At 53.5% G+C, this 13,371-nt stretch overlaps 1 protein-coding gene across 3 annotated transcripts in view; it reads right to left on the reverse strand.

Moving 5' to 3' along the window:
• The window catches only part of Dscaml1 (DS cell adhesion molecule like 1), a 335,803-nt gene extending 323,348 nt beyond the window's left edge, over window positions 1-12,455 (reverse strand). Inside the window, exon 1 of one of the 3 annotated variants that reach the window (XM_028866435.2) lies at window positions 12,271-12,455. In XM_028866435.2, coding sequence (XP_028722268.1) covers window positions 12,271-12,316 — 46 coding nt within the window. In that variant the 5' untranslated portion in view covers window positions 12,317-12,455. The remainder of the gene's footprint in view (window positions 1-12,270) is intronic. The other 2 variants (XM_028866438.1, XM_028866436.2) reach the window with 2 other exon arrangements.
• Between the last annotated feature and the right edge of the window lie 916 nt (window positions 12,456-13,371).

Genomic DNA, 13,371 nt, shown 5'->3' on the forward strand with positions numbered 1-13,371 from the left:
CCTCCCCAGGTCCTCCTTGACTCTGGCCTTTCATCACTCCAGGAAACACACACAAAGCACCAGCTGAGTGTCCCAGAGTATTCCAGGGAAGGTAGGGGCATCAAAATGCAAAGGAGAAGCAGGCTACCTTTCAGATCTCCTCAATGGAGAGCCAGTGAGGGGCTAAGCCTCGGCCCAGAGCCGAGTTTGGGAAGGAGCTCTGCGAAGTAAAGCTTGCAGAATAGAGCCAGGGTGCTGCAGTTACTCCACAGCCTGGCCTCCTCTGAGCTGGAAGGTGCATGGACTAGGAGGCTGGCCCTGAAGGTGCCGGGAGCCGGCGCGAAGGCATCCCGAGAAGCTCGACATGACCCCAGTAAAGACTGGCAGTGAGTTGTGGGTATTTGGGGGAACTGTGGAGACCCCCAGGCTGGAGGATTGAAGGGCTGGAGAGAAGAGGCTGCGGCAGCAGCTGCAGTCTGCAGCGGTGCAAGGTGTAGGGTGCGGGGGGGGGGGGGGGGGGGGTGGTGTCTCCAAACTGGGAAAGACACCAAGCAGGCTGTCCAAGTGCCTCCTCACAACGGCGACTGCTCTCATTCAAGTAGACCCAAGACACAGCTTTCAGGGCTGGACATCTATCTCTCTGGAGATGCACGGGCATGGCCGGTGGCACCAGGTCCCAGAAAGGGGACCCACATTTCCTGGGTGGAGGCTGGACTACGCCCTGGGCATGGGGTGGCTAGGTGCTTCTGTGACCTTATTTAATCTGTGCATAGACATGAGAAGTGAAGGTCCTGTTAGTGAAAAAGAGGAGGTTCATAGGGGGTCAGTAACTTCTGCAAGATCATGCGGGCAGGAAGAGAAGGCAGCGGCAAGCCACAAATGGTGTACACAGGGATTCCCAACTTCTCAGGAGGCTGAGGCAGGGGGATGGCTTGAGCCCGGGTGCTCAAGACCAGGCTGGACAACAAGAGCAGATGTCTCAACAAAGAGAGAAAGAAACACGGAGGAAAGAGATATAGAGTAGGAAGGGAGGGGGTGGGTGGGGGAGTAGGTAGATAGGTAAATAGGTGTGTAGGTAGGTGGATAGGTAGATAGGTCCGGAATTAAGAATGGAAGGGATGGGGAGAAGGCAGGAGGGAGGGACAGGAGGAAAGGAGGAGAAAGAAAAGAAGGAAGGGAGGGAGAGGAGGAAGAAGGGAAGAAAAAAAGGAAAATTAAAAAGAGAAAAAGAAGAGCAGGAAGAGTAGGAAGAAAAGAGGGAGGGAGAAGGAAAGAGAAAAAGAAAGAAGTGAAAAAGAAAAAAGAAGAGGAGAGAGGAGGAGGATGATAAAGAGGAAGGAAGGGATGGAGAGAGGGAGGGAGGGTTGGAGGGGGGAGGATTGGAAGGGGAAGAGAGGAGAGAGGGAGGAGATGGACCCAGGACCCAGCTGAGGGACAAGAGCACCTGGCTGCCCAGCCGAGCTTTCCCATCACAGGACTGAGTTCCTAGTCTGGGACCCAGTGACATTTCTCCTTCACCTTTCTCTCTAAACTAACCCCAGTTAGAAAGGCGACCCCACGACAGCAGACCACACAGCCTTCCCCTTAAACCGCCGCCACCCCTCCAGCTCTCTCTTCTCTCTGCAGACAGAACCAAGCAAATTTACAGAGAGCAAGGGAAGGCGGGGGAATCCTTCATAAATAAAGAGAGAGACATTCAGATCAACAGCAAAGCTGCTTCTGGTCAAAGGGGGAAATGGATTTTTAATAGAAAATGGAAGTTATGGGCCCGGCTGTCATGTGACAGACGTCCAGCCTTAAACCCATTTAATCTTCTCTACCCATGTAACACCGAGCATCACCCGGACGCTGTGTTTCATAAAACAGGGCTCCAAATCGCTAGGAGATTAGAAGTGTAGAAATAGTACGGTAATATTTTTAAACCAGAAATCGCCCCCAGGCATCTGGCTGCCCCCAGGGTCACAGCTAGAACCTGCATATCCATCCTATCAACCAACTAGCTCACCCTTGGCTTGTCTGGGCATCACATGGGGGATTAGCGTGGCAAAGGAAACCTGACATGGGTGTCGCCCGTAGCGACACTAGTGGTCTCCCACCCACCTGCCTGGAGTGGGGCGGGGAGGTGTCTGGCTGCAGCGTGAGGCACTGCTAACATTCCTCTGGGGCGCACACTAAATTACCCCATGTCAGCATCACCGATCATCAGAAGTGACAACCAGAGGGGACGGAAATATTAACACCTCGCTGCCTCCACGGGGACAATGAGTCATGTAGTCCTCTTCCTTTGCAATTTTTACTCCTTCCATTCACTGGGCTTTGCGTGGAGGAGTGTCTGCCAGAGCCCTGGGCACCTGAAACACCCACTCAGTTCTAAAGAGTACTTCCCCAGGCCTAGCATGCGTGGGTAGAGAGGGTGCCGAGTCTTCAGAGGAGCGAGGACCAGAAGAGAGGAAGGACCAAGGGGGTAGGAGGACCCTTTTACTATGCAGGACTGTGAACTCCTGAGGACAGTGGCCTTCTCAGTGGTCACCCCATCCCCTGGGCACAAGAGAGGCGCTTACACAGTGGTAAGAGCCTTAGTGCCAGTGCCACATTCCCTGGGTTCAAATCCCTGCTTTAGTAGTTATAAGCAATGTGTGCAACCCCAGGCAAGACAACCCCGCCTCTCTGTGCCTTAGTCTCTGTAAAACTAAGGCGACAGTATCTCCCTCAATGACAGTTTTTGGAGAATGTAAGTGTCTGGCACCTCTCAAGTATTTGGGGCTGTTGTTATGAGTATTATTGTCTTAGGAGACAAGCAGGAAGTACTTGTGGGGTAAACGAGTCCTTATGCAATAAATATTTACTGAGCACCCAGGATGATGGCGATAATCAGAATAACTTAAAACAGTGGTGTACGAACATGAATATGTATAAGAATCACCTGGAAATTTGTTAAAGATGCAGCGCCTTAGACAACAGCCATCCTGGGCCTGTCACAGGACCAGAAATGCTATTTTAGAAGTTAGTGTCCTCTGTCTACACTCAGTAGCAATAGGTGGGAAAGCAGATGTACCGCACTGGGCTTCATGTTTCCCATCCCAGCAACACGGTCCTTGTGGACATGCTGACAAGCCTTCCCACCATGTGTATTAACTGAGCTTGGCCATGGAATTAATCCAGGAAGAGTTACATGATCAATGAGCAAGCATGGCAATAGCAGTCCCCTGCTGGCCACTTCCCCTGCTGTCCCCACCCCCTACAGTCTCCCATGGAGCCCCTTAGGTAGGAGGGCTGGCCAGGTTTTGCGGATTATTTTGCAAGGTTGATTACATGGATGCATTTGCACACAAAGGTTTACAGGTGGGACAGACAGATGACGGAGCGTCACTCTGATTGTTCTCATGCCCCAGCTGGGGAAACTGGGCCCAGATGGGGAGCAATCACGGGGCCTCTGTTCAGCCACCAGTAGGTGCCAAACCCCAGAGGACCAGCTAGACACCAGAAAACCCTTTTGTGGTTCATTTGCACTTGGAGATAGTGTGAGGCTGGGCTCTGGGGAGGAGTGGGTGAGTCTCCCAGACGGCACCACAGTGCTTCCCAGGTAACAGGACTTTGTGTTGTCCTTGGGCAAGATGAAGCCACAGGGACCGAGTCTCCTGCCTCCTGCCCTTGGGTTGCCTCCTATCTGGGCACACCTGTTGTCTGATCTGCTTTCTATTACTGTGTGAGAACACCCTGACCTGAAGCAACTGGGGGAAAATAGGGTTTACATGGCTTGCGGGTTAAGATCCATCACGGAGGGGCATCAGGGCACCCCGAACTGAAGCAGAGAACACAGAGGAATGCTGATTACTCGCTTGCTTCACCTGGCTTGCTCAGATTGATTTTGTTTTTTAATCCAAGCCAGTATGTCCTGTCCAGAATGGCACTGCCCACAGTGACCTGGGCCCTCCCACATCCATCACTAATTTTTAAAAATGCTCTACAGGCCAATTTGATGGAGGCACTTTCTCAGCTGAGGTTCCTTCTTCCAAAGTAACTAGCTTATGTCAAGTCGACAAAATAAAAAACAAAACAAGAAAACTAGGCAGGAACACCTGGGTTACCACACTCCTCACACTACCACGGCCACTGATGCTTTTCAGCATCTCTTTGGTGCCAGGCAACCATGAAGGAAGAGCCCTTTTCTTGCAACATTATTCACTTAATTCTTATGCCAAGCCTTTAATGCAGCCATTGCTCAAAATTCCATTTTTGAAAAGACCCCACTTTACGGACATTTAGATTGGTTCCTGATGTTACCCTCTTCCTCATGTGTAGCTGTGTCTCAAATGGACACCCACCTTGAGTCCCACAGCCACACAACAGACTAGATTATACGCAGACTGTCTCCAAGAGCGTGCACATTACAGAGGAGTGTTTGATACAGCGCAGCAATCTGAAACAAGGCAATTCTGCGTTGCTTGGAGCCATCTCCGGTACTGATGTTCCATTTCTCTCACCCCAATGCCGGAAAGCCCCTGCTCTGGCCATTGGGATGACCACTTTTTCAAAGCTCATTGAGAATGGCTATTCAGGGGCTTCCTCATTCCCATCAGAAACAGCGGTGGGTTTGGTTTTGGTCTTTTTAGTACTCTCAACACAAACATGGTTCCCCTAGTCAGCAAGTAGAGAGCTTTGAGATCCAGTGAGGACGCGGCTATCCTTCAGCCTCCAAGGCCCCTGTACCATCGGCTCCAGGAGGAGTTATGAGGAACAGCTGACAGTTGGACGGACTCTTTAATCTTCCAGCCCTTTCTAGACAAGGCCTGTCAGAGGAAGGCCTCTCACGGCCAGAGAGTTCTTTCTAGGGAGTCAGCTCAGACAGCGCAGTTGTCCCTGGAGAACCCCACATTTAGATTGTTAACACTTGAGGGATTTAAGAGATTATTTTCTCCAATCTGTCCCATTCACAAAGCCTAGAGAAGTGGAGTCACTTACTCCAAGGACACAGCTAGCCAGGGCCTAGACTGGGGTCCGTGCTGGCTCCGAGGTTCCCTCTGTCAGGTACATCGGAGCATCGTGAAACAGATGATGTCACCCAATGAAGCAGCAGAGGGACTAGGGAGGCTCTACAGCCACAGGAGCGATCCCAGATGGGAAGGATGTCCCTTTATAAGTGGCTGATAGGTGATAAGCGGAAGAGGCCTGTGTCTCGATCTGTGATCCAAAGATGGAGCCAAGATGAGAATGGAACGTACAAGAGCATGTCAGGGCTGGGCTGGGTCTAAGGATGGGCTCTAAAATACACAGAGCCACAGAAACAGGAAACAACATCCTTCAGGGGAACGGTCCCTGCTACTGGACATGTGAGTGAAGAGGAAGGGAGCCAGGTAGAGTAGCTGCAGAGGGGTCAAGTCTGGCTGGGAGATGCATCCCATGTCCTTCAAGGTACCTTCCAACTTTGAGAGACCACTAGTCATGACCCTTACCTGGATTCTTGTCCTACTTCCATAACTGGCTTCCAACTTCCCCTCTCCTCCTTGGCCCCAGCTTCCAACCCCCCTACCCCCATTGGTTCCAGGCAGGCCACACTAGAACATGGGTATCCATGACCCTTGTAATTTAGCCTTCAATGACATCACCACAGTGGGACTCAGACTGGATTCTCTAGAGGGACAGTCATCCCCAGGGGCGTTAGTTAGAGACTCAAAGCATATCTAAGCAGCAAGGAGGAGGGCAGGGGAGCCGAAGTGGCGTCTTTCCATCACACATGCACGGGGATGGCGGGGGAACTGCAGGAAGATGGCTGCTGCAGGCCTGGCTGTACTCACAAGCTGTCTCCACAATGACAGAAAATAAAACTAGGGAAATTCTCCACCGGTGGGGGAGGGGTGGGGGTATGGAGAGGGACGGGCGCACACAGCTGTCTTTTCGTGAGATCTTTGTCATTACCTATGATGAAACGATAGTAATTATACATTAAAATTAGCATAATATTTATAGGGCAAGAACTGCTTTGCTGTGTTTTCTCAAATGCGTGTGTTTGCATGCTGTCTCCTTCGGTGTACAAAGCACCCTCACACAGTGTTTGATCTTATGCCCCTTACTCTTGCGCACAGGCGGTGATACCTGCCTGTGAGATAGCGAGGACACTGGTCATTCTACCCATTTTACAGATTACAGAATAAAAGCACCTCAACTTGCCTGTGATAGACAAACCAAGCCTGTTTTCTAGGTCCACAGAGAATGTTCTCTCTAACCATGCCTGTGTGTATGAGTGTGCTCGAGCGCGCGCACACAGACACACACATCTCTTTAGAAAAATCAGCTTAATGAATATGCAACTAGCATTTGAATAACTGTTCTTAATGAAGATGGTGACCTTGGAAACTGTCAGAGCAAGCTTCATGTAGAGCAAGGGCATGGGGGGGTGGTGCTAGGGGTGCTGAACAGACGAGAAGAGGAGCAGCTGGAGTGGCATGGGTGATGCCCAAGGCTAATGCTGCTCACGCCACAGCAGCACTGGACAAACATCTGTCCAACAGGGCACATGGGTTGATGGGCCTACAGCACCCCCTCCCCTCATTTACAGAGCACAGAGCCCAAAGGCTACAAGCTGCCATGGACAACCCCTGATCTCTGGGTTGCATGCTCTTTCTATATAGCAGATTGGGTCATAGAGAGAGGAATGACCAGGGACACCAAAGGTCATGGGTATTCTCTCAACGTCAGACAACCTAGACAACAGAGAGGCTTACCCCAGCAGGGAGAGACACATCCAGAGACACTTGGAAGGCTCACCCTATGAGGAGCTCTTGTACACACTCCGCACTGAATCAAATCCATGCTCCTTCTTGCTTTTACTGCACCAAGCGTGGTAAGGATGCACTGAGCAGCCCCAGCCTTATGAACTGTGGTTCTTAAGAGAGCAGTCCTGGCTTCCCTCAAATGCCAGAACTCAGAGTCTAGACTCAACCTCAGCCCTCTCCATTGCCACTACTGCCACCAGCCATGATGAATGGGGCAAGGGGTGGTGCTGGACTCCCCAAGGACACCCAGGTGTCCACTTGGCTGCGGCTCTCTCTCTAAAGCAGACCCCTACAGGCTACCCTGTGACGTGACAGATGGAAGGAACTCCTGCCCCCTGTCCTGACCATCACTTGGTCTTTCTTAGTGTCCTAAGGACTAAGACAGTTGACCTTGCTGGAAATGGGGCTGGCTGATACAACTGCTCAGGAGAGACGGGATTTCCAAATCTATTTTGGGGTCAAGGCAGGAGGATGAAGGTGGGGGCAGCGTAGGAAGCAGAAGGGGCCTAATGTTTATTGAGCACCAGCTCTGTTCTGGCTACGGTGTGTGCTTCATCTTCCTTAGTCTCAGGCAGAGGAAAGGAGACTCAGAGATTCCGCCCCCCAAGTCTTAGGCCTGGTAAATGCAGAGCTAGGATGTACACAAAGGGGTCGATTTGGCTCCAAATTTCTACCACAGAAGCCAGACACACACACACACACACACACACACACACACACACACACACACACATACACATACACACACACACCACCACCACCAACATCATCAACAACAACATGTGAAACAAACAAAAGCAGGAGTTGAAGGAATCAGATAGCAAGAGGCAAAGCTCAGTCCATTGACCCTGCCCTCCTAACCCCACCCATCCCCCAAGACCCCACTTGACCTCTCAGAGCTCCACATAACACCCTTTGAAGCATGCACTCTCTGAGCTCTAGTAGACTAGGACCCTTCTGGACCAGCAAGCAGGCAGACGCACATTCCAGAAGGCCTCAGAGGTGCACCTGCCAGGGTGACATTTGCTCAGGGCCCTAGAAAAACAGACAAGGCCATCCTAGGCCATGCTCCCAGCACAGATGTCTCAGCTGGCTTCCCAAGAGTAATCACACAGCTCTCCTAAGTGTCTGCCCTTCAAGCATCACTCCAAACTCTACCCAGCCTGCCTGCCTGCCCATTGCCCCCAGTGGGACCTTCCACAGGCACCAACTGCCTTCATCGTGGTAGAAGAAGCAGCAGGCTCTGACTTCCTCCCTCAGAGGCCACCACCCTTCCCAAAGCTGGATATTGCCTAACTGGAGGATGAGAGAGCACCATGCCTTATCTAATACCCCCATCCTATCCACCGATGGTTCTTCACTCTAATCACAACCCAACCCCCTCCATTCAAATGTTCCGTTCCCAGAAGACTCCCATAACTGGAATCCTGAGGCACCAGGGGAATGTCCCACCCTTCACATTTGCTCTGCCTCAGGCTCTCTCTGCCCATTGTCGCCCATCCTGTCCTAGTCACCCAGCACCACTATCTGTCTTGGGTACAGAAGGGGAGAGCTGCTGGGCTTGCTCTGCCAGCGCTAAGCACGTGTAGGCCTAGAACTTGGAAACTGTGTGGAAGTTACCAGGCCATTTCTCTCTCATTCCTGTCCATTCCTATTCCACACAAGGAGCAAGCTACTGCTTAGCTCCTACTGGAGCTGGGATTAGGATGCTCCTCACAGGACTAGGCTCTTGGCCTGGCTAGGTGAGCATGCAAATACATATGCAAATTATATGCAAATCTGGAGCCTGCTCTCCGGTTCCTGGCCTCCTGCCATCTCTGCCGCCTGCAGCTCACCCTATTCTTGGTACCCAGGTTCCAATCAAAGTACTAGGTTAGGGGCTAGGAAAGCACTTCAGGAAACTCGGAGATCCTCCCTTGTAACTACTTTAAATGTCCCCTCCAAGAACATGGGGAGGAGAGAACCTCCAGCCTCAGGCCTAAACACCCTGATAGAGCTCTCCAAACAAATAAAGTCATATTTCACCAGCCAAGGCAGGGAACCAAACAAATCACAAGGATGGACTCCCTAAAGAGGTGGAGGAGGTAAGGGCTCTTGTGGTCCGTACCTTGCCAAAGGCTCCACGCCTGTGATGTTCTCTAAGCAGACCTTCATCCTGTGTTTGGGGACCCCCTAGCCTGCCTGCTTCTTGAGCAAACTATGGCCAGGCCAAACCTGACTATCTGTGTGCCCACCTCCTCCCTCTTTGAAAGAAAAACAGCCACTCTGGCCAGTGCCCAGCACCTGTTCAACTTCGGCCGGCACTGCCTCTGTGTCGACCGCTTACTAGCTTTTTCTTTCTAATTGAGCTCCTCGTTCTGCAGCAGAAATATTTCAAGGCAGCTGGCTTTGATGCCCAGGAAAATGAGGCATCAGAAAGGTTTGCCGGGCATCATGGCAATTGCTTTCCCCTTCATGTTATTCCAGCAGCTGGGGTCCCTCTGGCCACCCAATCCCTCCCAGACATTTACCAGTCCTTCACCTACCTCCTCTAAGTTGTACTTGCCACTTTGAGATTTTAGAAACATGCCCCCCAGCAACCCCCCTTTTTAATTAGATGCTGAACAGAATGCTAGAGATTTTCTTAATGGCCTGACAAAGGCTTTTAATTTGGTCTTCTCCAGAGAGAGGAACCCTGAGTCCCCATCTGAGAGGTTGGGGTGGGAAATGAAAAAATCAATGCAACCCATTATTTTGGCTTTTAGAAAACAGGAATTTTAGTGCCGAGGAAGCTTGTTCTTTTACACAGTAAAAATGCAAATTCGGGCAACACAGATGCTGGCACGTTGGATGTAACAACAGAGAGAGCCTCGCTGGGGTTCATCTGGCTGCCCAGACCTGGATTTGTTTTGGCAATAATAAGGCAGTTATTGGAGACTCGATAACCGATTATTAAAACACCTTCCCCGTTTAGTTCTGGGGAAACGGGCTGAGCTCAGGCTTCATAAAAAAAAAAAAAAAGGTATTTTGAGAGGAATGGAAATAACAGAAGCTTAAAACATTCAATAACTGCTTAATTCCATCCAGAGGACGCTCCATCTCCCCCTGTTTTCTTCTCTCTGCCTGCCGCCTCCCGCTCCTCACAGATGGACGTACAAATTATTGCAAGAGGATATTGTTTTCTGTAACAGGCTGGAACATTCGCATTTACATTTTCCTTGGTGCCGCGGGGGTGACTGGCAACGAGAGAGAAATAAACCACGCCCCATCTCTCTTGCTTTCCCCACATTACATCTTCCCCCAGCCGCCTCCACCACCCACCTACCATGCCACCCCAAGCAGAACAGGCCCCTGGGGATCAGCCTGGCACCTAAGACCCAATTAAGGCACCAAGGAAAAGATAGGCCTGTCTGGCAAGGCTGCCTGGCGCCCAACCCAGATGCTGGTACTCTGAATGGCAGAGGAGCCCAGGGATCCGCAGACCCAAAGGCCACCCAGGGCCGCCATACCTGCTAACTCTTGTCTACCCACAAGACCTACTGTAAGTGGCAACTTCCTGCTAGAGTAGGAGAGGGTTCGGCCCCTCCAGCTGTTGCCCTGTGGCCTTGAGGGCCTTTCTCCACCCCCGCCCCCATCTGCTCCTTCCCTATCAAATAACTTGGGCTTCATTTATTAATGCAGAGCTCCTGGATGGGGGAGGGCAGCGTCCTGCAGGTACTTGTGAAGGGGTCTCCGTTGCTAAGAAATGGGCTATTCCTGGGGCAAGGTGAGGGACAAAGCAGTTGAGTGTGGCCGCAGCAGCAGCAGCTCTGGTCTGTGTTGCTTGCCTGACAAAATGGGAAAGGGATGGGGGTTGGAGTGAGAGCTGTGGAGAGAGAAAGCCGCTCCTCACCTTATGTATATTTAATATTAACGTAATTAAAGCTGTGAGCCAAACCAGCCTGTCGGGGTGGAGGGAAGCAGGAAGAGCCCCAGGAAAGAAAACTGGGGTGTGCAGTGGGGGCAGGAGGCAAGCTTGTAGCCTAAGGTGGGATGAAGGGGTCAGTTCAGGGGGCAAGGAGTTAAACAACCTAGACCAGCCTTAGTGTTGTTACCCAGTGGCCCCCACTGGGCCTGAGAAAGTCTATTACTTTGCTCACCATCTAAGGCCACCCATTGCCCAGCACTCGGATCTTCTGGGCAAAATCCCAGCAGACTAGGCCATCAGACTGGCTCTGACCTGACCATATCCACAAATAAGGGTTAGCCTCCGCCCCCAAACCTACTGGGCATTGCTTTGGGTTCTGGCAGGTTGCAAACTCGGCTTCAGCAAAGGACTAGACCCCCTTCCCGGGCTCTCGATTGCCCTTCTCCATCGCCTAGGGGGCAAGAATTATTGTTGGTCCAGGCCAGCCCAGGCAAAGGAGGCGGAAGGGGAAGCTGCCCTCCGGGCGCGAAGGAGAAAAGTTAGAGGGTTGAGCAGGTAAAGCCGAGGAGCGTCTGTGCTCTACAGCGCAAGGGCGCGGAGTTCGGCCGCCTCTTCTCCCTCCCGCCATCTGCGCGCCCGGGGGCACGTCCTCTGCCACAGCCTAGAAGCTCAACTGCCTGCCCGCGCTGGCCAGGTCCCGATTTGGTACCCAGGTTGGTTAAGATCAGAAATGCCTGCCTCTGGCTAACCCCTCAGTCCCGGCTACCTCTTAGATCAGGTGCGCGGCGCCCCAGGAGCTGGTCTGGACATGCCGGACACCTGGACCCACCCCTAGCAACCTTTTCTCTCCGAGGAAAGGGACACGCCCCCCAGTCTGAACACTTGTCCCCTAGTCCAGCAGGCCAAGCGCCGGAGCGAAGAGTCTCGCACCTTGGGGCAGACTGCCTAAGGTGGCCAGGGAGACTCAGAGAAGCCGGGGCTAGCGCCTGGGGTATGGGGGTGGGATATAGGTGAGGGCGACCCTCGGATCTGAAGAACAAACTTGCTGTCCGAGGAAACCCCCGCCTCTCGGGACCCCCAGCTCTCCCAGCCCTGCACCCAGCCAGGCGCGGATAAGCGCCATGCGGTGCGCCGGCATTTGCGCCAGGGCGGGGGTCGAGGGCGGTCGAGGGGCGCACGAAGCTACAGCGGGAGTGAGCCTCCCTAGGTCCGAGGACCCAATTACCGAGGGCTCCGGGATGAAGTCTTGGTCCGAGGACCACCTGGCTCGCAGGGCACCCCGGGGTCCCAGCTCCAGTAACCCGCGAGAGCCGGCAAGGGGCTGGGGGAGGGGGTCAGGGCAGAACTGGGGCCAGGCTGGGACAGGGAAACCAGGGGTTCCTTGGCCACCGCCCCCCACGGGCGCGCCCCTAAACGGCAGACGGAGGGGGGCTGGCAAACGGTCCCAAGCTGACTCTCACCCTACCCTTCTCGCGGAGCCGCCCCACCCCTCGCGCCCACCCAGCGCCATACACCCGAGCGGGTCCTGCACCCGGGCACCTGGAGCCCACTGGGCACCGCACCTCGCCTCCAGCCGCGCGCATCCCGGCCCCGCCGCCTCCACCGCCCAGCCGCCGGCAGCGCGGGTCTCACCTTTGTGTAAAGAGTCCAGGAGCAGGAGGAAAGTTACCAGCCACATGCCATAAAGAGGCCCTATTCTCCGGGGAGGTGGTCCTGTGGCCGGCCGTGCGGCAGCGCCTCTCCCCCGCTCAGCGCGCTCCCAGCCGCCCGCACTCGGCGCCCCGCTCTCTCTGCTCCTCAGCCCAGCGCACGGCGGCGGCTCCTCCCTCCTCGGCTCCCCGGCTCCTGTCATCCGCGGGGCTGGGCTAGGCGGCCGCTCTCTCCGCCCCCCCGCGACACCCCGGGTGGTGAACGCCACTCCAGCCCCAGTCCGGGGGTCCCTTAGACCCACAAGCTCAGGGACAGAGGTGGGGACCCTGGCCTGACCATCTCGATCTTGCTTCTCTGGCCGAGAGAGGAAAGGGGTCCCTGTCACCCATGGGCTTTGAGCCTATATGGTCGCAGAGAGGCATATGTCATACGTGTGCCAAGAGTCCGCCATGCACGGGGCAAGGACGCTGGGTTTCTCCTGGCTGGGTCATCCAAAGCCATTGCTTGATGTTTCTTTTGGACTCAGTTTCCCTCCACGAATGGGAGAGCATGGGTACTCTGGCCAACATCTCGGCTAAGATCTTTGAAGACATCTGGTACTCTCCACCCCAAAGCTCAAACCTACGTGCTGCCCCAAATCTTTAGTCACTTCTGGAAGTCAGCCTCCTGGAAAAGCCCGCTCAGTCCACCCCATCCCTGACACGGCCCAAATTTGTGCTAGCACCTGATACATTGTGAGCGTTTTGAACAGTCATTCATAGCGTGTGTTCTTTATCCCCACCCCAGTCCCGATCACCACAGCTTTCTCACTTCCAGAAACTGGTCAATAGGACATAAGGGTGAAGGGAACCCCAGCAGCTACCAAATGGAAGCTGAGCACCTGCTGAGCTCCGGGGCAGGCACCATGACGTGGCTGACTGATGTGGAAGGTTGATGTGGTCAAAGTTCCCTTTTGTCTCAATTCTCAGGTAAGAGGCCACACAGGGTCCAGGGAAGAGGTCCAAGTAGCCCTGAGGATAAACTAAGTGCCAGCACTGGAATTCTCCATGCAATCGGTCAGGTAGGTGGCCCTGGAGATCCTGT

Source organism: Peromyscus leucopus, chromosome 7 (genome assembly GCF_004664715.2).
Source record: "Peromyscus leucopus breed LL Stock chromosome 7, UCI_PerLeu_2.1, whole genome shotgun sequence".
NCBI lineage: Eukaryota > Metazoa > Chordata > Mammalia > Rodentia > Cricetidae > Peromyscus > Peromyscus leucopus.